The sequence below is a fragment of the Emydura macquarii genome, unplaced genomic scaffold (assembly GCF_026122565.2).
Source record: "Emydura macquarii macquarii isolate MOO-44397 ecotype Brisbane River unplaced genomic scaffold, CSIRO-AGI_Emac_v2 contig_1790, whole genome shotgun sequence".
Classification (NCBI taxonomy): Eukaryota; Metazoa; Chordata; order Testudines; family Chelidae; genus Emydura; species Emydura macquarii.
The window spans coordinates 1062541-1090271 of NW_027131927.1; the positions used below are offsets into that span (position 1 = coordinate 1062541).

The 27731-nt window shown below is 41.4% G+C and overlaps 1 protein-coding gene across 1 annotated transcript in view; it reads right to left on the reverse strand.

Annotated features, from left to right (window-relative positions):
- LOC137158683 (leucine-rich repeat and fibronectin type III domain-containing protein 1-like protein) overlaps positions 1–23336 on the reverse strand; it is a 28920-nt gene extending 5584 nt beyond the window's left edge. The window contains exon 1 of the mRNA XM_067556511.1: positions 21946–23336. Within this exon, the coding sequence (XP_067412612.1) occupies positions 21946–23321 (1376 nt within the window). The 5' untranslated portion in view covers positions 23322–23336. The remainder of the gene's footprint in view (positions 1–21945) is intronic.
- Positions 23337–27731: the final 4395 nt, after the last annotated feature.

The window sequence follows — 27731 nt, forward strand, 5'->3', positions numbered from 1 at the left end:
GTTCATTCTCTCTGAAGCACCTGGCATTGGCCACTTTCAGAAGACAGGATACTGGGCTAGATGGACCATTGGTCTGACCCAGTATGGCCGTTCTGATGTTCTTAAGCATGTCTATATTTTTGTCATTAAATGAACAGAAGTGGACTGTAAATAAGTTCAAAGACTTCCACACAATGACATTTGTTATGTCCTGTGGATCTACATACAAACGTTAAACAAATAACGATTAATACTACATTTGAGATATGCCAGCTCTTTTGAAGCTTGGGTGCACATGTAGCACTCAGGATAAGGAGTTATGGATATGCATCAAGGGAAAGCTGCTACCTTGGCTTCGTAGAAAGTCACAGCAAAATCCTGTCAAGTCTCTGTGAATTAATGCAGATAGGTTATTAGTTATGTCAGTGGTTCCCAACCTGTGGCCCGGGAGCCAAAAGTGGCCCGTTGGGTCTTTCAAAGTGGCCCACCGCGTCCCTCCCACTGGCTGTGGAAGGGAGCCACCATCTAAGGGCTCAGACAGAGCGTGCTGCTGATGGTCTACAAGACCGGTGCAGGCTCCTTGTTACAGCCAAGGGGATGGGAGATCAGCGCTCCCCTCCCCCTGGCTGTAGCAGGGAGCACGGCAAAACGCTCTGCCTGGGTCCCTAGGTGTTGGGGGCCCTGCTGGATCTAGAGAGAGGGAAGCACTGATTTCCCGTCCCCTGGCTGCAGAAGGGAGCCACTGCCTAGGGACCCAGGTGGAGTGCACAGGGTTATAGGACGCATGCGGTTTCCCTGCTGAAGCCAGGGGGGTGGGAGATCAGCGAGGAGGCTCTCCTACCATCTAGCTGTAGTGGCGGGGGGAGGCGCTGCTAGTGGACCTACCATGCTTGAGGAGGGGCCGCCCACCATGACTTAGCTGCCAGGCCATGTGCTTCAGTGTGTAGTGACAGTCACTTATCTACACTAGTGCTTTGTGTGTGACACACTGTGAGGTGTAAAACAGTGAATGTAAAAATGAGCACGGAAGCATCAAAATGTTTACTTTAAATATGTGGTGATTTGTAGTTCTTAACGGCGTATACGTCAATAAGTTTTTTAAAGAGCTGATCGACTGGTGGCCCTTCAGGGTTGTAAAAATGATACTTGTGGCCCTCGAGCCGAAAAGGTTGGGAACCACTGAGTTATGTGATTTATTGAAACTACGATAACTATAGAAGATGCTGTTAAAGATTAACCATTCTTAAGCCCCTCCCCTTTTCTTGCAGGTGTTGAGGTTATTGGAACTGCAGTTTCTGGAAGGTTGGTTTGCGATCTTTATTTTTAGGATAATCTAATAAACGGACAATTGGCTATTCAGTTAATTGAATAATTAATTAAAAAATGATTGTGATAAGAGCAATGGCAGTTGTTTTATCATCATAATAATGGGAGGTATTTCATGCACTGTGGACCTGCTTGAATCATAAAGAGCAATGGCTAGAAAAGAGAAGGATGAGTATAGTGGTAACATGTTCTCCTAGTCAGCGATGGCGTGGTGCACAGATTCCAGCTGTATTGTGTGCTCATCACCATGGTACCCAAGTACTTAGCATATACTTGAGAAAATGTCAGCTCCATAACCATCATTTCTGTTTTCGCTTTAGTTTGACCTACTAATGTTTGAAGCGGCAGAGACTCTGTGTTGTAGGTTTGTTGCAAAACATAACATGAGTGGCATATAATCCTTGACATTTTGAGTGATAAAACAGTTTTAGATTTAGGGCGTACTGTGATTCTAAACAGAGTGAGACCAATATATCAAGCACTGAGTGGAATTATTCTATCTCAAACTAGCATGTTTCAGTGATCAAAGTCATTTATTTAAATAATTAATTAACATGAAAGACATTTCATAATAGCAATCAATCAACTGCAGGACTGTGTTTGTCATGAGATAATCATACCCCGGGGGAATAAGTACTTTGCTGGGCTACTTTTCTTTTTAATGCCTCAGGAGTTTTGTGTCATGCTAGCTACCTGTCGAGCCTCACTGCTTAATACCTTCACTTGTTTGAGCGTTCAGTTGGAAATTAGGTTGCTATTACTTGCACGTTGACAAAATTATGAATTTTAGTTTCCAATTTGTTGACTATCTTTTAGACAAAGCATACAGTCCATCCAGTTGCAGTCTGATTATGAATTGGTATTTCTGCAATGGTCGGAGGAATCCAAGCGTGCCTCTAAATGTATAAATTGTTCATAAGCACTGTTGTATTGATCTCAAAGGTCAGAAGAGTTAACTGTGTTATAAATTCTTTCGCTGTCCAACATTAACAGTGTTATAAAGGTTTGGGGAGTGTGGAGGGTGGGTTCTACAGAGACCTTGGTTTATTCGATTTCTTTGCAAACACTCAGAAGCATTCATTCTGAAGTTGAAAGTTTATTGATCAGATGCAAGAAAGAACAAGAAATTAAAACAAGCATTTATACTGAAACTACAACTGAGTGATTATGAAAAAGAAACAATCAAAATTTTGAAATCTCTCCTTTTGGAAGCAAAATATGAGAGTCTCTTTTCTTCGATGAAAAGGAAAGGGATCATTTTACTTTCACTCCTGATGTGTAAAGGGTATTCATGTGTGTTTCTAACATACTGACAGACACAGGGTGGAGGAAAGGAGAAAAGGAGGTGGAAATATGGCTTTTGTGATGATGTGTTTAGAACACGGGATGGCTGGTCAGTCACACATGGATACCTTGGCTGGCAGGTTGACCATGGCACCTATTGCTTGGACCCTAGTTCACATTCCAGTCAAGGACATCAACTGGCTGTGGATTTTCTTCTTAGGCAGGGCAGGATTGTGGTAATCTCATCTTGCTGTGCTGATGCAATGCAGTAGATTTCAAGATTTGATGAAAATCAGAGAAAATAAGAGGAGAGGAGGAAGAAGGGTGAGGGGTGGGGGGCAACATGGCAGGAAGACAATATTTGCAGTGCTGACACATAGCTATCCCCACTGATGGGCTGAGGACTGGATTTTGATGTGATTTTCAGGATTCACAAGTGAAAAACAAAGTTATTCAAACAAAACCCTGGCCTTCTTCTTAGGAAGAAAGTCTTCTAGTCTGGTCTGCTTCTTCTAGCTTGCCGTCAGAGAGACGGGCTGGGATGCAAGGTGGAATGGGAGGTTATTTTTTTTAAAGTCTCTTTTTAGGAAACCCCAAAAAGGGGAAAAGAGGGTGGCATAGTTCATCTGCTCTTTATTTTGTCTACCAATTAGCCCTAATATTCACCACACAAATTTTGGTCCATTCATTTCTGGGTCCACATCTTCTGTTTTTACTAGGCATGATTTCAACAGCCCTTTTTGTTTGGACTAATATGGTTTCTCTGTTTAGTTCTGTTGCACTTGTTCATTGCATTCATTTATTAAAAACAGCTTGACTTATTTTCCTATTTTCTAGCTTAGGGTGACGTATGAACTTGCACCTACTTTCACCATTTGAAGTTACAATTGGGGATGCTTTTTACATCCAATAATCACAACAACATCTTCTGCATCACCTCCTCTGGAAATGGGAGGCTCAAAGGCAGGACCGTAATTGGCAAGGTTAATGTCTAGAGATGGTTTCTTGAGTGAGAGCATGATAACTGCTTGTTTAACCATACTGGTACCTTACCATACTGAAAGGAGACATTAACAAGCTTAATGAATAACTGGCCTTGTGTTTCCCCTCTAGTTTTAATCAGTCACAAAGGATACAGGTTTCTTTCACCAACAGATGGTTGAAACTCACTGAACACACCTATTTACTCAGTAAGTGAAACTGGGTGAACACCAGCTGGTACATTTCTGAGGGTACATTTCTCCCTGCCTGGAAGCAGCCAATGAGGTCTGAACACGATCAACGGTATGTTCAAAAGAAGTTGACAGTTCTTAACAACATTCAGTCTTAGACTGCTACTGGGCTGAAGCTGCTGGCTTCCTCTGGTCTGGATCATGCTATGGCTGAAAATAAAACTTCTTTGCCCACTGCCATGGCATAGGAAAAGACGATATTAGGGGGTTTGTGATGCTGATGCTGAGAGGATTAATTCTAATGTGCCTCCAATTCATTGTCAGATAAATTGTGCCATGTTCTTCAATAGAAGAATTACAATGTTTGATCCTTATTCATTAGAGTTAAATAAAAAATCCCAAGGACTACAGAACAAAAGCACCCATTGGGACTTTCTTCTCAAAAAAGCCTGAACATCTTATGCACCTAGGAAACGGGACCCTAGCGTATCAGGTTTGAATGCTCTCTGTAATGGACAGATTCATAGAATCCTAGAAGATTAGGGTTGAATGTGCTGTTCCTTTCTCTGATCTGCATGGAACAGCACAGGTGTTCAGGTCCACTATCTAAAGCAGAAAGAATGACACCTTTACAGAACGAGATGAAATGAGAGCAACAATCAGTACCATGACACAAAGATGAGCTAAGTAGTTACATGAATAAATAACCCGCAGAAGGGAATGAGAATAGAGAAATTAGTGATGCAATTTGAGAAGCGCACATTAGTAAGCAGAGTCACCAGGTTAACTCAGCACACCATTCACTACCGGAAAATAAGGCTTTGCAGGATAAGGTAGGAACAGTGGAGAAGCACACTAGGGCTAGACCCCGTAAAGAACTTAGGTGTTGCTGAGCATTGTAATGTCTAATTCCTAGGTGCCCTGCCACCGAGCGGAATCCTCAGCCCCTGAATTAGGCTCCTCATGCATTATATGGGTAGCCTGGTCACCAAAGAAAGGGAATGCAGACGGCCTAAAGCCAGCAAGCAGAGCAGTGAACCACCTAAGATAGCCAGTAGACCATCCAAAGGTATCATAGATGCATGGGTTGGAAGGGACCTCAGGAGGTCATCTAGTCCAACCCCCTGCTCAAAGCAGGACCAATCCCAACTAAATCATCCCAGCCAGGGCTTTGTCAAAGCCGGGCCTTAAAAACTGCTCAGGATGGAAATTCCACCACCTCTCTAGGTAACCCATTCCAGTGCTTCACCACCCTCCTAGTGAAAAACTTTTTCCTAATATCCAACCTAGACCTTCCCCACTGCAACTTGAGACCATTGCTCCTTGTTCTGACATCCAGCACCACTGAGAACAGCCTAGATCCATCCTCTCTGGAACCGCCATTCAGGTAGTTGAAGGCTGCTATCAAATCCCCCCTCAATCTTCTCTTCTGCAGACTAAACAAGCCCAGTTCCCTCAGCACCTCCTCATAGATCATGCGCTCCAGCCCCTAATCAATTTCACTGCCCTCCACTGGACTCTGTTCAATTTGTCCATATCCTTCCTGTAGTGGGGGGGCCCATCTACCTGTCTCCATTTAGGATTTACAGCCATGAAACCTCCCCTGGAGTTTGGCTTCTAAGCCCGGTCAGCTCTTTCTCATGAAAAACAAGAGTGAGACAGAGACCCCTATCCTATTAGCGTGGGAGGCCTGTTTTCAAAGCCCTACTCTGCCTGATTTGGAGCAGTGATTTCACCCCATAACTCCAACCTCTCACATGAATAGCCTAAGCACCAGTCTTGCTGGCTGAAGCTGTTCCCCTTTGTATTGTTATTAAATATTCACTGGGACAGAGAGCGACAGAAAAAAAAATCAAGAGATTGATGAGATGTGGGAAAGTCCCTGCTCCACTTACTAGTTCATTATTTATACGAAATGTAACAGCTTTCACAGGCGCGACACCCACCCCCGCATACACAACAGCCTTACAATTAAGACACTCAAGTGAGATGCAGGAGACATGGGTTCAAGGCCCTACTGCAGACCAGGCAGAATAGGGATTCAAACCTGGATCTTATACAGCCTAGGTGACAGAGCTCACCACTGGATTATTGGGGAATCCACGTATGCTTGGTGGCCCCCAAATTACCTATCTGCTCATATACAGGTTAGCTAGGTAGTGCAACACCTAGCATGAGAATCCAACCATGGCTTAGGCATGAGCAAGCACCCCAATCTCTTGGGGGTATCAAGACCTAGGGGTTTTGCACACGCCCACTGAAGGATACTTAAATGCCTACAGGGCTACATGGCAGCTGAGTGAGTTTTGTGAATGCTACGAGTGGGTGCCTTAAATGCTGGATTTAGGCACTTACGAAAATGCAAGGGATTATGGAAACTAGACATTTGTCTGGATTCCTAGGTAATTGTGTGGTGAACCTACCATATATGCTTTCCCTAGATATAGAATACGGGGGTCCAACATGAGAAGAAAAACAGATTGCAGAATTGAGAGAACTGATATTCTTAAACTTAACTGACTTAAAAGCTGAAACACTTAAGAGCTGAGAATGACAGTGTCTGATTTTCATCATAGCTGCTTTCTTCTGAACCAAAGCCCCTCCATTTTTGAACCTAAACAACCTGAACAAATGCCCTTTGGAAGGGTGATGTTCTATTTCCAGCAACGCTGAAGGTTAAATGAAGGAAAATCATATCTGGTCTCTGAGACAGAAAGAAGACAACATTTGCTGGGCAACGCAAAGTAATTTGTAGATAGACAAGTCTTGGATTTGGCTCATCTGAACAACTAAAAGTCAGAAAGCGCTATTGTGATGTAACCTAACAGTTGCCGAATGACTTACGGTTACAAAAATCAATAAACAGTGAGTGTGAAGACTGTGATTTAGAATAATAACTTTGTGTAGACTATAATTTAAAAAATAAAAGCGTAAGATTGCAGGGACATTATTCCACTATTAAGCTAAAATCTGAATGATAAGAATGCTGTTTATGATTGACATTTGCTTCTGTGGTTTCAAAACCCGGCACAACAGCTGGCATTAAATAGCCCTCTCATTGCCAGGCTAAGTAGAGACGCCAAGCACTGAACAAGCCACACAAAATAAATTCACTTCTCCTCTCCTTAACGGATCAGTGTAGGGAAGTCGCTGCTGCCCTGGCTGTACCTCTTCTGTGGGAAAGGACTCACGCTCCAAGGCTGTAAATCCCACAACTTCCATTGGCAGGAAACTCACATCAAAACATAACTTCAGTTGAGGCCCTCTCCTTAAATGATCCAGTGAGCAGAGAGGCACTGGCTGTATTCCATCGTTTTAGTGAACCCATCAAATCTCCTCCAGACACTTCAGCCATTTTGCCACTGCACTAAAAGGAGTGACAAGAGCCTCAGTGTGTGTGTGTGTGTGTGAGTGTGTGTGTGCTATTGCACTACAAAACACATTTGTCACTTCACACTCTGTGTCAGGGAAAGGCGCTTAAGTTACTTTCCCGTGACTTTGTCATGACCCTTTTTGAGATTTAAAATACTCAGTTCAACACCGAGTGCTTTTGAAAACCTCACCCTCACACAGCTCCCACTGCAATCAATAGCGACAAGCCAGTTCTGAACACTTTGGAAAATCTCACTGTTACAGGCCTGGCCAGGCTGTCATACCCTCTTCTGGTCTAGCGTGGTGACTCAGGTGCTCCTTGCCTCAATTTCATCTGTTGAGGTGGGTGCCTCAGCCTTCCCCCACACGCGGTCTCTAGATCTGAGGGATTTCACCCCTTTCTTGAGTGATGCACAGAGGTATAACATTGCTGACAGAATTCACTGAGTTAAATCAAAGTTCAGATTTAAAAAGAGGCAAACCTCTGAAGCTGTACACTGCTTTGCACAAAAACAGTGAAAGAATTGTGATGAGCATGTATAGTGTAGCTAAATCATACTGCTATTCAGGGGATGTAGAATTAGATAGTATAATGTTTGCTATCTTCATCTGGCAATGTCACCTCTTCCTCAAGAGTGACTGTTCATCTCTTTCATTTATGGTATATTCACCCCCCTTTCTTAATAATAGATGAGAACGGCTACTTTTAATTTTTATGTTTGCTCTATAAAAACAGAAAGGAAGTTTACTTTACCAGCATTTTAACACACTATATAGTGTTTCAATTATCTATACAGAAACATCACTATTAAATACTGATTTATCTACTAATTTATAGCACACAGTTGTGGCTAATTAAAGTTAGATGATCACTGGATATGAAAGAATAAATTCAGTGCTTAGGAAGATATTGGCTTTGATGTTATGAGATCCAGTTTCTAATTGACTAAAAACATAAGTCAGATTGTTATGAACTGTTAATAATTTACTCCTTGCACTATGATATAAATACTGAGTTCCTCCGATCTAGCCCAGAGGCACAGAATCATATTTTGGAATGTGCTGTTCCACTGAGATCAGAAAAAGGATACCGTACATTAAAAATTAGGTGCTATTGCAATTTTTCTTTTTGGTACCTGTATGTGCTACTGTCTTAAACCATGAGGGAAGCCATTCCTGATACAACTCCCTGTGGGTCCTGCAAGAAATGGATGCATGAATCTATCGAGCAATGGTTTAGCAAGCACTCCTCTTCAGCGAGTCACAGAGCAAGTTAATACAAATAAAGCATAATCTCACCCACTGGCAATGCTAGTGGTGATGGTAGGAAATAGAAGCTCAAAGAGGAATCACGTAAAAGGACTGAGGAAACAGCATCGTTTCCTGAGAAAAGCATGGGAACAAGATTTAAGAATATAGTTGAACAAACCCTTTCTGCACACCGTCACTTGCCACATCTGCAGATCTCTCCTGTAACCCAGTTTACATATTTTTGCACATAGCTCAGTGATCACTGTCCTTATTTTGATGGAGTAATCACATTACCCTCCCCCGCGACCCTACACACCCATCCCCACCAAAGAGAGACTTGTGCCACGGCCACTGACAGATGTGAGCCTCCTCCCCTGACCTGTCCTTTTCAGCCCCTGCTCCCTTTCCTTTTAATCTTCGTTCCTCTGTCTGAAATTTTTGCCTTCTAATTTCGGCGCTTTGGAGCTCTTGTTCAGCTGCTTCCCCCTCCCCCTTCACTCTCTGCCAAAGGCTAATATAGGCTGCTTGGGTGAAGGTGTCCGTTGGGGGCTCCATGACGTTGTATTGCATATACTCCTGCATCTGAGCTGAAGGCAGCAGAAGCAGGGAAGAGAATTGTGGAACCTCAGGGGTGCAGCCTGAGCCTGCAGCGGTGTGCATGTGAGCTTCTCCCATGGCCAGCTACATTAGAGGCTTCTGTCTGAGAAGGGATGGAAGGCAGGTGACTTTCACACAGTCATAGAAGCACATTATATTATGATGAAGGCAGATCCAGAGTCTTGGAGCTGCCTCCACCTTGCTGCTATTCACTTCAACACTCACATTTCCCCAGCCCCCTTCCCAGCCTTGTCCCAGGGTTTTCTCTCTGTTTGGGAACTGTGATCAGCTGATAGTGCCTAGGATACTTCAGTATAAACACGCCTTCATATCATAGACTACAGATCACGCTAAGGAGCTTCAAAAACGCTCTGGGTCCAAAGCTAGTTTTAGTCCTTCACATATTTGCCTAAATGCCTTAATAGTACATCAAATTGACATTGATGAGGCCTCAATCTGGGTCTTTTCTAACTGCAGGCAAAATGAAAGCAGAACTAGGCTTTTACAATGTAATCAGGTATCTCTTATGCACGCTGCCTATTATTCAACACTCAAAAGTATCAACTTGCGCTCATGGTCAGAAAGTTCTCCTCTCCATACAGCACGCAAAGGGGATGTACAGTAGAACCTCAGAGTTACAAACTCCTCAGAAACAGAGAATAGAAAGCTGGCTAGATCATTGGGCTCAACGGGTAATGAACAACAGCTTGATGTCTAGTTGGCAGCCGGCAACAAGCGGAGTGCCCCAGGTGTCAGGCCTGGGACTGGTTTTGTTCAACATATTCATTAACGATCTGGAGGATGGGGTGGATTGCACCCTCAGCAAGTTTGTGGATGACACTAAGTTGAGGGGAGTGGTAGATACGCTGGAGGGTAGGGATAGGATACAGAATGACCTAGACAAATTGGAGGATTGGGCCAAAAGAAATTTGATGAGGTTTGACAAGGACAAGTGCAGAGTCCAGCACTTAGGATGAAAGAATCCGATGCACTGCTACAGACTGGGGACTGACTGGCCAGGCAGCAATTCTGCAGAAAAGGACCTGGGGGTTACAGTAGACAAGAAGCTGGATATGAGTCAACAGTGTGTCCTTGTTGCCAAGAAGGCTAACAGCATATTGAGCCGCATTAGTAGGAGCATTGCCAGCAGATCGTGGGAAGTGATTATTTCCCTCTATTGGACATTGGTGAGGCCACATTTGGAGTATTGTGTCCAGTTTTGGGCCCTCCTCTATAGGAAGAATGTGGCCAAATTGGAGTCTGGTGGAGGGCAACAAAAATGATTAGGGGGCTGGATCACATGACTTATGAGGAGAGGCTGAAGGAACTGTTTGTTTAGTCTGCAGAAGAGAAGAATGTGTGGGGAGGGGATTTGATAGCAGCCTTCAACTACCTGCAGGGGGGTTCCAGGGAAGATGGGGCTAGGCTGTTCTCAGTGGTGGCAGATGACAGAACTAGGAGCAATGGTCTCAAATTGCAGTGGGGGAGGTCTAGGTTGGATATGAAGAAAAACATTTTCACTAGAAGGGTGGTGAAGCACTGGAGTGGGTTACCTAGGGAGGTGGTGGAATCTCCATCCTTAGAGGTTTGTAAGGCTCGGCTTGACAAAGCCCTGGCTGGGATGATTTAGCTGGGGTTGGTCCTGCTTTGAGTAGGGGGTTGGACTAGATACCTCCTGAAGTCCTTCCAACCCCCATCTTCTATGATTCTATGAACTGCTGCCGGGCTCTGGTTTTACTGCCCACTGCCCATATCATTGGAAACAAGATAACTACGCCTCCACTTCACCGCTTTCAGGTGTAAAGGGTCCAGTGATTTAACAGACCCCCCCAGACTCCCTATTCCCTGAGAAATAATAAATACTCACAATAAACCAGAACCATGTTGATTCTTTTTACTTCAATCTTGGCTCTGTCCAGGGCCTCTCCCCCAACCTCGGCAACCATCAGTCTTCATTAGGGTGACCCCGAACCCAATCGTTATCCAGGCATGGGCCAGGTGATTCTCAATGGGGTCATCTTCAAAATACCAGCCCCAAGTACAAAATTTAGCCAAGTCGTACCCCCCGGTCCCCGAACTATGCACAGTTAATATGTAAATAGGGCACTGCCTCCTTCCGTCGACGTCCCTTGCTTTCCAGCAGGTGACAGAGGCTGGGAATGGCCGACAGGCTGGATCACTTGACGATCACTTGTTGTGTTTATTCCCTCTGAAGCACCTGGCTTTGGCCACTGTTGGAAGACAGGACACTGGGCTAGATGAATCATTGGTCTGACCCAGTATGGCCGGTCTTATGTTCTTATGACAATAGAGAATTCAGTCTATATGAGGTACTGAGAACACAGTCTTTGCTCCTTGCTCTCCAGCAGATGCCAGCAGAGAGCTCCCTCAGTGATCATCTCCCTTTTCTCTTAGAGTTTAGGCCACAGGGCTTACAAACCTTTCTTCACTAATGACTGGCTTGCCTCCAAATGACATATTAAAAAGCATCAACATGGAAAACAACACACAATTTTCAACGGAAGATGTAAGAGTCGGGGGGTGAATAGATGTGTATGCCTGTCTTTTTCTAAAAATACGTTATTTAATTGTTCCTCTATGGATTAAATCCAAATATATTGGTTTGTAACAAAAACCAAATGTATTTAGCAGTTTTCATTAAAAAGAAAGAACCTGCTTCTCTGTCACACTGCAACTCCTTCAGTCATTTACACCAATGGAAAGTGAATGAGAAACACTGACAAATCAGAAGGGAATGCAGAGTGTAGAAAGGATATGCATAGGTGTAACTAACTGACCAAGATACAGGATAGCAGAAAATCAGGTCCAAAGTGTGCAAGAATTTGTAATTAAAATGAAAGCTGATTCTTAGCCCCAGAGTAACACTCTTTGTCTCATTGTTACAGTAGGGGCATTACATAAAATATCAATGCCTACCCAGCCAAGAGCAATGTTAGCTTGAAATATCATGCAACAAATCTTTAAGGAAAAAAAAAATCTGTCTTCCTGCTTATAAAGGCACACCACTGAGACGCAGAAAACAAATGAATCCGTGAGTGAAAAGCTTGATTGATTTTTTCCCCCAGATGAAAGCATAGGAAACCAATTGGAATGTGTACTAAGTACTGTATTCTGGAGCATGGAGAAATTTATCATGCTGTTAAAATAGTCACTTTAAGTGTAAAAGAATTGAAGAACTAGAACATTTCCTATAATAAATAAGCATTTCCAAATGTTAAACCACTGGAGATTTCAGCTATAACTTGATTGCATGCACAGTTATGCAAGTGTAATTTGAAGTCCTATATAAGAATTACTTCCTGAACAGTTAATGCTTAATATGTCCATAATATATAGGGTAAAACTGTCAACCGTGCTTTAGTGACTTAGGCACATTGGAAAATTGTATTCCTATACACCTACAACATTCGTAAAGACCAGTGTGTACCCATTATAGCATACATGATCGTGGTATATGTGCACTGGGAAGTAATTATGACTTGCTTCTGTTTAATGAATGAAAACAGTACTCATGTCACCACCGTTATGTTTCACAATTTTAGTCTATAATGGTCTCTCAAATTACATCCACCCTGCTGAGCGCCATTAGCCACAGCTGCCTCTGCTGCTGTTTTAAACATAGCAGTAGAGGTGCAAATTCTCAGTCAAATGCTTCAAGCAGACATGATACCTGGGAAATGAATAATAAAGTCAGTTAAATATTTATAAGCAACTCTCTCAAGTAATACAAACACCTCCTTGAGATAATGATTTCTTTGTTTGTAACTGATGTTCAGTGTAAATCCATGTAGCTCCCTTTTGAAGCATGTGACAATAGGATGCTAGCTTTCATCGTGTGCATATTTTACATACAAATAAGAGTGGGGAAAAATGAACAATGAAACTTCACTGAAATTGCATATAATATTCCAGTATGTATAAGCAATTGTCATTTTGATGGGCAAGTAAAATATCATTCGTTTTTACATTATCCTATGCCGTCATGGTAAAGGACGGTGAACAGCTTTTGTGTGCCTGGACTGGTAGATTTGCATGATAATTTTCCAAGGTTGTAATTGCTGTCTCTCTCTTATTTTGGACTTTAGCCTGCATTCCTGATGCACCCAGTGATGAAAGTAACACATCTCATCTTGTGCCTGTGTATATGATTTTATATACACAAAGCATTGGTCAGACCGGAAAAATACAAATGATGTCATTCTTCCCCAAGATCCACCTACAACCTGGACTCTGCAGTTGCCAAAATGAGATACCATTCACTGCTCAGATCTTCACGAGCTGATTGGCCCTTTTCTTTCCTGCGTATTGTGATCAGCGGTGAAATAAAGCAAACAGCAACCCCATTAACTGTTGTTACTAAATTTCTCAGTTATCACCCATTAATGCGAATGGGGCACTTCCCTTAGAGCTGTTGTTTCAAGCTGTTTGCAGACTCACGCAGAGATCACGGCATCAGTTAGGCCAGCATGGCTATGTTGGTCAGAGGTGTGATGAAGTGTGATCTCTGACTGACATAGCAGTCCTGGAAAAAGTCCCAAGTGTAGGTGCAATTATAGTGCACTTTCGCTGGTATAACTTATTTTGCTGGTGGTTGGAGGAATAAAATAAACTAGCAAAAGCACACTTTTGACAGTATAAGCTGCATTCACACTAGTAGACCTGACCTTATATATGGATCATATTTGCGAGGTTTGCTTTGCAGTCATGAGGGAGAATGTCTTTTTAGGTTTTTTGTTTGTTTTTTTACACAGATTCATAGCTTATAAAATTCACAGATAAGCTCAAAAGCGACCACTGTGATCATCTAGTCCAGGAGTGTCAAACTCGCTGACGATGGCGGGCCACATTTTTAATAAATTGTACTTGAGCTGGGCCATACCTAGGAGCGATGCCCTCCACCGAATATTTCGGGGCATCTTCCCTTTTTCAGCGGCAACTCCCGGTGATATCCTCGCCGCCGAAAAAACTCCCCGCCTCCTCCCATTTTCGTCAAAACTCGCCGCATCCTCCCCTCTTCGGCGATGGCTCCGGGGGCTGTGGGCCGCACATAAATGGTTTGCGAGCCACATCCGGCCTGCGGGCTGTATGTTTGACACCCCTGATCTAGTCCAACCTCCTTCATATCACAGGCCATAGGACTTCCTGGAGTTAAATCCGGTTTGAACTGGAACACATGAAAGCTTAGATTCTGGCCTGCAAGATGGCAGCCACCAGGGAAAAAGTGAGAGTTTGCCAAGGCACTGCAAAGTGACCCATGATTCAAAGATCTGTCGATAAGAGATACTTGTGCGTACAGGTATCTGCATAAGGCATCATTCCAATTTCCTCCTAACACAGACTAAGAAATAATTCGTCTCTGAAATTAATAGCCAATATGAAACTGACATGTTAAGAAAAAAGTGACACACAGGGCGGGGTGAAGGGAGAGCAAGAGGGAGCCACCCTTATCTGAGACTTTCCTGACTTCTCTGGTTTTAAGTTTAACTTTCTATTCACAGATTTTTTTGGATAGACATATGGAAAGGCACAGCTAGCCTAGGCATATTGTAAGCAATTCTATTGATAAGCCCCGTGGCCTGAAGCCTATGAGAGTTGGAAGGTAACAGAGCTATCTGCTGGCATCTCCCGCACGGAAAGTTGGCTGGCAGCACCTTATTTAAATACCAACTGAGTTCTCCGCAGTCTCTGATTTACATATCAACTGTGTTCTTTGCTGTCACCTGCTGGAAAGCAAGGGGAGTTGACTGAGTTTTACATATTACCTGTGGATATTTTGGGGATATTGAGGTATAAATTGGCTACATTTTGGACTTGAGGCTGATATTTTGGAGACGGTCCTGTTGTGAACCACCTGGACAATGACTGGATTCGGGGTCACCCTGATGAAGAGTAACGTTTGCTGGGCTTGGCTAAGAGGCCCCAAGCAAAATTAAGAGAAAAAGATAGTCAGTGATTTCAGCATGATGCTGCATTTGTCTTTTAAATAGTAACGAATACGTGTACAAAAGTATTCGCTGTATCCTGGGATAAAAGCAGAGCCGATTATCTAATCCTAAATGAAAAACTACACTCTATGGATACAGCAGGGCAGCAAATCTCGTCCTAGTGGAGAAACACTCTGTAGATAGAGCAGAGTAGCTGTTCTAGGCACTAGCAACACCTAGGTGAGAGCTACCAGTCACCAGTCAAATGATGGAGCAAAGTATCAGTTTGGCCCACTAACGGAGAGCGGTGACCAGTGTACGGCGGGCTTAGTGCATGGAGAACAGCTGTTTCGGCTATGGTGGGGGCAGATCTGAAGAGTTATGAACCCCAGACTCCATCTGCCTAAGAACTCAGGTGAGGCATCCCCAACCCAGCATCACAGATGAAGGTCACTACAGCCGGTCAAGTAGTAGATTCCCAGAGTGGCTTAGGCAGTTGGATCACAGAGTCTCCTTGGGATTGCCTGACCAACTAACTGTGAGTGGGGCGCTGGGCAGGTGACAATATTGCATTGGTCACTCGTGGCTCATTTTAGGCTGGACGTAGGTGAGGACTGTGACTCATACACCTTGGGATTATAATGAGAGAAACTGTAAAGATTTAAGATTTAAACAAGTTACCCTTCCCTCTCCCTAGTAAGGTTTCCATGTTTAAACTGGTCACTGTGCTTGTAAGTGGGGAATAAAGTTCCTCTCAATAGTGCCCAGAGATTCCCGGGCTACTGGGCGAGGACTCGAGTTGGAGTTATTTTTTTGTTAGAAAGTAGGACCAGGCCCTTGATTGTGGCCAACATCACTGTCAGAAGGCTTATATATTTTTGGAAGCCTCTTTGACATTTGCTTTCAGCCCCTAATTATTTTCCGCTAGCATCATTAAAATTACAACAAATTAGCACACTACTGTAACATCTGGGAGCCAAAAGATGTCCATGCACACAGCACAGGAAAGTCACTTTAACACACTGTAAGTTTTATGCCATCCCCAAGAGATTGATTAAGAACGTGTTTTGAAAACCCGTCTATATACTTTTTACTTAATGTGGACAAAAAGGTTGTCTTTGCAAAAGAATGAAATCAATTCCACTAAACATGTTGCATTAGTCCAGATAGATTCAAATATTTAAGTATGAAATTTAGCCCTCTGCACTGGGCCAGCACAAAGACTACACACAGTGGGATTTAAATGAACTGGCTCCATGCACACAGGTGAAATTCACCCTCAATGGACTTTTAAAAAATACAATAGTTTATTCCTTCTCCCAGGAAATAAGTTCTGTTGCGATAGATTATTTGGAAAACTATCCAGCTAGAAACAGAGTTTTAATTTCTGAAAAATGGTGAAATCCCATGATGATGGTAGGCTGATAAACAGGGAATATGACAATTTAAAAGGGTTGGAAACTCCTAGAATGGAGGTATAGCACAGGACATATATGCAAATAACCATAAGACGCAATAATCAAAGAAGATTAAAATTGGTTAAATTTGCATTACAGTTCTCAAGGAAATGTATTTTAAATAAAATATAATGATATGGCTCCTGAACGGTCTCTAAATCCGGTCTCTCTCCTTCATTGAGCACCATCCTCTAAAATTTGAAATTATACATTAGAATATCTATTTTAAAAAGGAAAGGCAAGGTCTATCCATGGTTTCTCATTTTTTTTTTATGCTCCAGAAAATCCCTGGGACCAAGGTGCACTCAGCAGACACAGCTATGATAATATCCGCACAATATTGTCTGCACTATAAGCACCATTTAGATTATACAACAAACTGCTCAAAGAGTAACCCATTTCTCCCTCCCACCCCACCCCCGTCGAGTTTGGAGTTTTGCAGACTAACAACTACAGTATGGGGACCTGCATGAAAATGCCCACCCCAATGAGTTCACTGGTTCTTTGTATTAGCTGTACTTAAGGTATCCATCACCTTATTCACTGATTTCTTTTAATAAGGGTTTGCTTTTGATTATTGTGACAGCAAATATTTTATTTGGATACACTGTCTTCCTTCTGATGGGACTGCCAGTAATTTGACGGGCTAACACAGGCTCACCCTTGTCTCATGAGGGAGGTCACTATTACTAATCTCCATTTTAATGAAGGGGAAGCAGACACAGAAGTTAAGTGACTGCCCTGAGGCAACACAGTGAGTGGCAGAGCCAGAAATGGAACACACGTTTTCCTTTTCGTTTATCAGGAATACGCACGACTGGGGAAAGAGTTATGGGGATGTAGAGGTTTTTAAGGCCCGGCTTGACAAAGCCATGGCTGGGATGATTTAGTCCGGGTTGGTCCTGCTTTGAGCAGGGGGTTGGACTAGATACCTCCTGAGGTCTCTCCCAACCCTCATCTTCTATGATTCTATATATTTTGAATTTCCAGAACCAGACAAAATGGATTTCAGAAAAAATAAGTGAAGAAAAAAATAGACTAAGAATGGGGCTGACTGAATACTGAACATCAAGAGCAACATATGGTTTCTTCAATGGCTGACGCCACCACCTGCCTACTTATGGCCTGGTGACCATCTTAGGTTGAGGCTCCTCTTCCTTCCTTATCTGGAATTGGCAGGTTCAAAGCGTTGCTATGCTGGGGAGATGGCAGAATTCCCCTTTCCTAAGAGGGCATGGTTTAATCATAGCTATACAAAGAAAGAGAAGAGACGAGGGTCTTTGGCCTGGAACAAGAAGGATCATGACCGGATGCCAGTCCAGTCACCAGCTTGAGTGAGAGCTTCCTGAAGAAAGCCCAGGCTGTTCTGCGAGCCAGGCAGTAATGAAATGCAGAGGCACTTTGGCCGTATCCCTCTTCCCCAGAAACGCCCCATCCCAGAGGCTGGGAGTGCATGTGGTGTGTGGTAGAGCTGAAATGCCTTCTGTGTGTTTCCTGGGAGTCGTCTTATGCAAGGGGAGTCCCCAAGAAGCTGAAGCAGCACAAAGGAGCAGGCACAGAAGCCAGAATCTAGTTCAAGACTTTTTGTTGTGTTTTCTTCCTGCTTCTGGTCCACCAAGTTCTCCATATAAACCACAGGAACAGCAGCTATGGCCAGGGAAGCCGCTTTATGGCAAAAAGGGGGTGAAAGACAGGCAAACTGAGGGCTTGTCTACAAAACCACTATAGAACTTCAGTAATTTACACATGGCTAAACATATTTTAAAATGTGTGTAGCAGTGTAATGTTCCTCTATGGAGACTGCTCTACAGTTCAGGACCAGGTACATGTTTATGGGGTGAGTTATAATAAACTCTTGGATGAAAAACAGGGTGTGGGGAGAAGCAGAAGGGAGTGAGAGCTGTAACTATCTGCAGGGCCCCCTAGTTTTCCCTGATTCTGTACCCATAGAAATTCATCGTTCTTCTCCCTTTCTTGCGTTCATATATGATAGATGCGAGTTAATGTGTGTATTTACAAATGTTAACACACATCTACAAAGACCAAAAGGAGGGAACAGAAGGAAGGGTGAGAGGAACATAAAGGAGGTGAAGGGGTAGGTAGAAGGAAACAGATTGAGAAGGGGAAAGGCTTACTTAAATTATTCAGTACAAAATGAAGTTACCATAGAGACTGCCATTCACATGGTCTAGGCATATCCTTGCTATTAGAAACTACTCACCTTCACAAAGCAGAAACATTTTTGATTCATCATGTAGTTGCTTATGAGTTGTTCAGGAAGGAAGTTACTGTCTGGCAGAAGCTGATTACACAAAGTTCTCAGCAATGGGCCTGGTATCTTTTAACCACCTGTGCCTGAAGGAAGCCTTTTCCTTTCTGTAATATTTCTACAGTGAGGTCCAACCACTGTCGCTCTCGGAATATACAACCGTATGAGTCTTTACATCGTCACACAATCACTAATGTATCCTCACAGCTCTCCTGTGAAACAGACCGGCATCTTTATCTCCATTTCACAGACCGGGATCATGGTGTGGTTAAGTGATTGGCCGAAGAACACACAGACGATTAGCACGGATCTGCACTACCCACTAATCCATGCAACGAAATATAAACATGTATGAAACAGCACAAACAATGTAACAATTGCTCAGATAACCACACACACGGAATTAAAGCGCAATTATCACTCCCTGCCAATGCAGCAGAACACTTCTGTTAAGAATCTATATTTCATAGTTACTCACTCTGGGAGCGGAACAACGTATGCATTTCAATCTTTAAGAAGCCTATTATACTATAGACTATTGTATTGTAGGTATTTGGAGTCATTGCTCTGTGATCGGAAACATAATTTCTATTACAGCTTTGTTACCAAACTGAGCCTCTCAATTGACAGAGATCTGGGCTGTGAAATGCGACCGGAAAATGCAAACACATTTTTAAAAAATTTCTTCCAAAGAGCTCTTGTCTAGGAACAAGGCCATTTAGCAGCAGCATTTAATTGAGCTGTCTTATTAAGGAGTTATTGTATGAATTATTTATATATTTATAAAGACTTAGAAAGTCCAATATGCATTTCAAACGGTCCCCGTGGTTTTGGAATATATCATAGTTTCTAAATTGCCATGATTCCAGGAGATGAGGAAGTGTAAAATGACTCTTGTATCCCAGAGGGAACTTTCTGCAAATAATTCAGCCCACGGTGTTTAGTGTTACACAGATTCAAGAGCTGATACAGAAACATCAGTTACCTTCAGCTAAAGTCAACAGCAAACATCATTTTACCCCTTACTGGAATATGTACTAACCAGAAAGCAGCTCACTAACTAAACAAAGAAGCGTGAAGGAAGAATACCTATTTACAGGAGATTTAGGCCTATCCAATGATAGTGCTAACCTGTACTCCGTCATTTTTATAGGCCTTTACCTTACTAATCATTATAATGTATGAGACACTAACAATGGCCCAAACAACTCCTAGTTGCAGCATCTTGTCTAAGATGAACTCACTTTTCTTATGAACTTTAGGCCAAATTCTGCCCTCTGCCCCACTGAAGGTAACCAACTTCTTGTAGTTTGTACTCTGATTATCTGTAATTTACTTCATGGTTTGGGGTTCCTATTTCATGCCACTTGTTTTCTCATGAAACAAAGCACTGAGGCTTCTCGGCATGGAGTACATTGCTCTCCATTTTTCAAAAACGGGATTGTTCCTAGAACACAGCGGTAGGTTTTCATTGAGGCACAAAGAGAATAAACAAGCCACACCAGCTGACAGATATTCGCATGCTGTGGTCGCTGCAAGAACTAGACATTTGAGGAAATGTTTTCAGCAGCGTTCCTCTCTGGATGATCTACTCAGAGCTGAGTAAAGGCACTAATGACATTGAACCTTAGTTTGAATTTACACCTTTCTACCTATGAGCCATGATAAATGATGCAGAAAAATATTTGCGTGATACATCAGGACATTACAGCAGCAGAATGTTTATTATCTTCATAGAGCTAGAAAATGTTTCATGAAGATAAGCATCTTAGACCGAGAGCTTTAAAATACCTAAGTGATTTAGGAGTCCAAGTTCAAAAATTCCATCTGTAAATCTTACTTCAAAGACTTGTAAAAACAGTTATTTAAATTAAAAAGAAAAACAAACATTAATGGTTTGTGATTAGACTATGTTTAGAACAGCAGAAATTAGAGCAACTATCCCCTATCCTTTTCAGGGTAGCTCTGTTCCCTGTAATATATTTACTGTAGCATTATCCAGTCTATGTTTAAATCTACTGAGCCTGATTTTCCTCTCATTTATATTGGAATGAACTGGGAATAAGTCATTTGAACTAAAAGTCATTATACTAGGGGAAAACTGGTGTGAGAGGAGAATCAGGACCATTATTTTTAGAGACGTTGTCATCCTTCTGGAACTCATAGCATGAAATACTGACTGATATGCTCAAATGCTAGTTCCTGATTCAACTGTAATCTTCCCACTGTTTATTGGCAAAAAAAGACTAAAACAGAATGACAGACCACATTGCAAATGGGAGCAGTAACAAGCTTAATCTGCATTATGCCCATCAAAATCAATAGATGTCAAATAGTTAATCTAAGCAAGTTTTACCAACACCCCCTCTCCCCCCCCACAATGGGTATTTCTGAGCCTCTAAATTCCAAATCAGTGCAAAATACACTATGGTACCATTTCAACTAAATGTGCAATTTACACTGTTGAATTTGGCCAAGTGCCTCCACAAACAAGTAGCATAAATTAAATATGTAATGATGGAAACTGATCAAGGGCATATGCCATAATGTTCATGAGACAAAGAATTAGGAATATATACCTTCATAATACAGATACACAAATCAACTTCCTACAATTTGTGTTCTGAATATTTCCTCTTTCCCTATATTTTTAGATGAACCAGATACACATTTCATTAGCATAAAAATATAAGTAATATTTCACTGACTTTTGCTTAAAAATACAAATGGACTGAATGTTATCAATATGCAAAAAGTCACAGTTCCTGTGATTCAAAGTCACTGCATTAACTAGTTCATAGAAGTGTCACGTTTCTAAACCATTTTGATGTAAGTAACTCTCCTGAAACTCATAAAATAAGTCCATGGCCAAGCCCAGGAGTTGGAAGATCTGGGTTCTAATTCCTTATGCTGCCACAGACTTGTGTGACGTTGGGCACTTCACCTCTGTCTATATCAATTGGAAAATGTGGATAATACTCACCAACCTCTCAAAGGTTGTTGGATTGTAAAGCTTAATTCATGTCTATGAAATGTTTAGAGATCTTTGGATGGGAGGCACCATAGAAGGTAATGCATTATTAGTAATATTTATTATAATTCCTCAATAACAGGAGACAACAAATGAAAACCAGGCTATGAAAAGCATTTTCCCCATCGTTCCCTTCATTAGACAGTTAATGCCTGCAACATACCTGGTATTACATCTGGTAATTTTAAATATACAATCATTTTCTGTTATTCCCATCTGTTAGTTTACAATGACAGTTGAATTGCTATGTGAATAGAATTACCTGTAAACTAGTATGTCGTCAGAAGAGCTGTTATACTGAATCTGGTACATCCGGATTCCAGGGATATGATGCTGGGAAGGCCACTGTATGAGAACAGAGGATGAGGTCAGTTCAGCAACCACAACCTTCTTCTCTTGCTGAGTTTTAGTTTCATTAGGGAAACTTGACTTAGCAGGTATAAGAATGTCTGACGGCCCAGACTCAGCATCTTTATCACAGTTGGTACTGTTAGCAAGATGAGGATAAGGATTAACAACAAGTTCAACAGGAGCTGTAGACTCTCCTGCAGCGTTCGATGCTATACAGGTAAATATACCTTTTTCTGTCAAAGAAGTAGTCAAAATATCCAAAGTTCCATTCTCATAGGAAATTGTCCTAGATGTATTGGAGACCAGCTTTCCCTCGGGTGAGATCCAGCGAACATAGGGATCCGGGTCACCGACAGCTTTGCACTTCAAAGAGACACTCTGACCCTCCATAACCACCAGTTTTGGTGTTCGACGAGTTATCATTGGAGGTTCACAGACAAACTCCTCCTCTTTAATGGACCAAAAGTACTTGCCCATCAGGTCCAGTGGTGAGGCACATGTTTCTAGATCATCTTCTCTGGTAAGGCGTCTCAGCCACACTAATTCACAGTTGCAGTGTAGAGGATTCCCTCCAAAGCTAAGCACCAGAGATGACAATGGAGACCCTTTAGATTTAGCGTACACAGGGATTCTGGAGAACAGAGGGTCAGGGGGAATCTTTTTCAATTTGTTGGATGTCATGTCCAACCGAGCAAGTTTGTGAAGGTTCGAGAAGATTCCTTCTGGAACAAACTCAATGAGGTTGTGATCCAAACTGATTGTATTGACATTAGAAAGCTTTCCAATTGTATCCCAAGGAATATTAACTAGATTATTATATGATAGATCCAGGTCCTCAATTGTTTCAATAAAGTCATCTAAAGACCCAGGAGAAATATAGTTTAATTGATTGTTACTGAGTATTAAGTGGCGAAGATTAATTAAACCTTTGAAATGATCCTCATCGATACAAGTCAGTCTGTTACTATCCAAATGTAATGCGTGAAGGCCTTTAAGATCAAAAAATGCATAAGGCATGATTTGACTTATTGTATTTCTTGATAGTGTCAAGTGAATAAGGTTGGTCATATTTGCAAAATCGTTTCTTCTAAGTGTAGTGATGAAGTTATCCATTAATCTGAGTTCCGCTGTTCTCCTGTCAATACTGGGGGGCACAAAGAGAAGGCCAGTCTTCGTACAGAGGATGGTGAAGGATGGAGACAGATTTTGACACATACACCGTTTTGGACACATCATAGCCTTCACAGCAGTGCTAATAACCAATAGATAGATAATCAGCCTTTCCATTGTAAGAAAGATAGCAAACCTAAAGGAGAAAAGAAGAAATCCAGATAAAGCCATTTTAATAAAAAAAGTTTTGAAAGACAATTTACATCTAAACATGTTATAATTATGGCTCTTGAACAAGTCAGACATGCAATTCTAGGCATTACTGAACTGAATTGATTGATAATGTTAGCCTGGAAATTTGCTGAGCTAAGCCATTAGAATTCTTAGCCTTTTTGGATCTGATTATCTTTTCATAAGAGAATTCACAGGCTTGATTGTAAAGCAAAAGTGCATTGCTCTCTGAGGTTAACAGACATGTGATAAGGCTGTAGGACAGGTCTACTATTTGTGGGGATTGAAGCACTGATCTTGAGAATGAATTACCACTCCTCCATGAGCTAGCTCTTCATTGACAAACATTAATGATGGCTTTGGAGATGACTTGTCCTGCCTTACCAGTTAGAAGGAAATGTGGCACAATGGTGGTAGCAAGTGAGGTAAATACTAGGGGAAAAAAGAATAAAACGCTGGAGATTACTTAGGATCTGTTCATTTACAGGGACTTGAAGCATCCAGTGGTAAAAGTTCACACATACACACACACACATTGTTTAGGAGATGTTTTATGAGTAATACTTTTATATATAGAAACTGTCTGTTTGCAGGATTATGACAATGTTTAAGGCAGAATCTCTCACAGAGCCAGGCTCTGAGGAGAGATACATTAAAAAAAAAAAGGATGACTGATAAATTACTTATTTCTTTCCATTTATAAATACCATCTAGCAACCCATACGAACATTCTTTTTCCACAGTGAATTAGATTTTATATTTTTCCTAGCTGGGACCATGTCTGCAAGTGCTATAGCACCTAACAGAATGAAGCCCTGATCCTGACTGAGTGTCCCACAATTCCAGAATGTACAATAACAGAAAAAGTACAAATTACATACAACGGGCTGCACATCCACTGTCACAAATAAAAACCTATCAGTAACCACTCACAGCAGGCATAATAAAAATAAGTCTCCTCAAGCATTCTTTCTCTTCTAAATGTCTGAGAAAAAGACAGACTTTGTTCAGAAGGTTAAGACCATAAGAATGGCCATGCTGGGTCAGACCAATGGTCCATCTAGCTAGTTGCCTGTCTTCTGACAGGGACCCAATGCCAGGTGCTTCAGAGGCAATGAACAGAATGAAGCAATTATTGAGTGATCCAGCCCCTCTAGTCCAGTCCCAGCTTCTGGCAGTCAGAGGTTTAGGAAGCAAGGTATTGCCCCCCCTGAAAATCTAGGCTAATAGTCATTGTATCATCCATGAACTTATTTCATTCTTTTTGGAACCCAGTTATACTTTTGTCCTTCACAACATCCCTTTGCAAGGAGTTCCACAGGTTGACTGTGCGTCGTGTGAAGTACTTCCTTATATTTGTTTTAAACCTGCTGCCTATTAATTTCATTGGGTGATCCCTCATTCTTGTGTTATGTGAAAGGGTAAATAACACTTCTCAATTCACTTTCTCTACACCTTTCATGATTTTATATTCCTCTATCATATCCCCTTTTAGTCATCTCTTTTCTAAGATGAACAGTCCTAGTCTTTTTCATCTCTCCTCATATGGAAGCTGTCACATCCTTCTAATAATCTTTGTTGCCCTTCTCTGTGTCTTTTCCAGAACTGTGTGCAGTATTCAAAATGTTGGAATACCATGGATTTATACAGTGACATTATGATATTTTCTGACTTCTCTCTCTCTCTCTCTCTCTCTCTCTCTCCTAGTGGTTTTTAACATTGTTATATTTTTTGACTGCTGCTGTACATTGAGAAGATGTTTTCAGAGAACTATCTATGATGACTCTAAGAGTTCTTTCTTGAGTGTAACAGCTCATTTAGACCCCATAATGTTGTGTATATAGCTGGGATTATGTTTTCCATTGTGCATTACTTTGACTTATCAACATTGAATTTCACCTGCTATTTTGTTGCCCAGTTACCCAGTTTAGTGAGATCCCTTTGTAACTCTTTGAAGTCAGCCTTGGACTTAAATATCTTGCATAATTTTGTATTGGCTGCAGACTTTGCCTCCCCACTGTTTACCGTCTCTTCCATATAATTTATGAATATGTTGAACAGCACAGGCCCTGATACTTACTTCTTCCCATTGTGAAAAATGACTATTTATTCCTTCCCTTTGCTGCCTATCTTTTATCCAGTTACTGATCCATGAGAAGACCTTCCCTCTTCTCCCATGACTGCTTATTTTATTTAAGAGCCTTTGATGTAGGTCCTTGCTAAAGATTTTCTGAAAGTCCAAGTACACTATATCAATTGTGTCACCCTCGTCCACATCCCCGTTGACATTCTCAAAGAACTCTAACAGAGTGGTCAGACATGATTTCCCTTTACAAAAGGGTGTTGACACTTCCCCAACGTATCATGTTTATCTGTGGCTGGTAATTCTGTTCTTCACTACAGTTTCAACCAATTTGCCTGGTACTGACATTAGGCTTAGTAGCCTGTAATTGCCGGGATCATCATTATAAAAATCAGTGTTATATTAGCTATCCTCCTGTCATCTGGTACAGAGACTGATTTAAGCTATTGGTTACATACCACAGTTAACAGTTCTGCAATGTCATATCTGAATTCCTTCAGAACTCTTGGGTGAATACCCTCTGGTCCTGGTGACTTATCGTTTAACTTATCAATTTGTTCCTAAACCTCCTGCACTGACACTTCAGTTTGGGACAGTTCCTCTGAACAGTCAACTAAAAAGAATGGCTCAGGTGTGTGAATCTCCCTCACTTCCTCTGCAGTGAAGACTGATGCAAAGAATTCATTTAGCATCACTGCAATGGAGCGCCGTACTGATTGTTTGCCAGGCTTTTCCTTGAGCCCCCTGTTAGCACCTAGATTGTCTAGTGGCCCCACTGATTATCAGGCTTCCTGTTTCTGATATACTTAAAACATTTTTTGCTGTTAGTTTTTCTGTCTTTTGCTAGTCGCTCTTCACATTTTTTTGGCCTGCCTAATTATATTTTTACACTTGCCAGAGTTCATGCTCCTTTCTATTTTCCTCAATAGGATTTTACTTCCAATTCTTAAAGGATGCCTCTAACTACCTCCTTTACTCTGCTGTTTAGCCACGGCGGCATCTTTTTGGGCCTTCTGCTGGGTTTTTAAATTATTATTTGGAGTATAAATGTAGTTTGAGCCACTACTACAGGGTTTTAAAATAGTTTCCATGAATTTGCAGGCATTTCACCCTTGTGATTGTTCCTTTTAATTTCCGTTTAACTGGCTTCCTCATTTTTGTGTACTTCCCCTTTTTGAAGTTAAAGGCTACTGAGATGAGTTTCTTTGCTATTCTCCTGCCTACAAGAATGTTAAATTGAATCACATTATGGTCACTATTACTGAATGGTTCATCTACATACACATCTTGGACCAAATCCTGTGCTCCACGTAGGACTAAGTCAAGAATTGCCTCTCCCCTGGTGGGTTCCAGGACTTCCTGCTCCAAGAATTAATTCATTATCTTGGCTGATCAAGAGTTAGTTTCATATCTGGAGCACTGGTAGTAATAGGGAAAGGTAAAATAAGTTTTAAAATAATAACAACTAATACAATGATGATAATAATACTCATGATGCATTACAATAAATTAAAAAATGATGTAAATTTTAACTGATAATGTAATTAAATACTAATGTTGCGTTACGAAAATTTATTTTATTCAAATTAATTACTAAAGTCTCTGTAGTACATTTTCAAATGGGAAAAAGTGAAAAGTTGTAATATTCTATTTATCATTTTAAAAGCACAGAATTCCAGAAAGCTTCTTTACAGAAAAAATGTAGTAATGTGATCTATCTATCTATCTAAACACTTTTACTTATTTAAAAAAAAAAAATCAGTCTTCTAGTTTTCTTTTCACAGTACTTCACTCTACTACCCTACTCTTTAAATTGTTGTAATTTCAGGAAAATTATTACTGTGAGGAGCAGAAATAAATGCCTCTCTTTCAAAATATATTTATACTTTAAAAATACATATCCCCTGATATACATGGCATCTGAGAAGTATCCATTATGTTCCAATTACTAAAGTACATGTTCAGGATCACAGACATAAAAGAATCACTAAAGAGGAACATATAATGTTTACGTTATTCAATAAAAAAGATTTGGAATTAACTACATTTTAAAATTTGCTGAAGCTATATTGCAAACTAAATTCCAATTTACTGTGCTTTTGCTGTGACTGTATATTCTCCAGTGCTTTACCCAGCTTCCTTTTCAATTTCACAAACAACAAGGTTTCCACTACTTGCTTTGGGAGAATATTCCACATCCTAACAAACCTAACACAGGAAGTTCTTTCTGACATTCAGCCTCCATTTTCCTTTATCATTTTCACCCCATTACC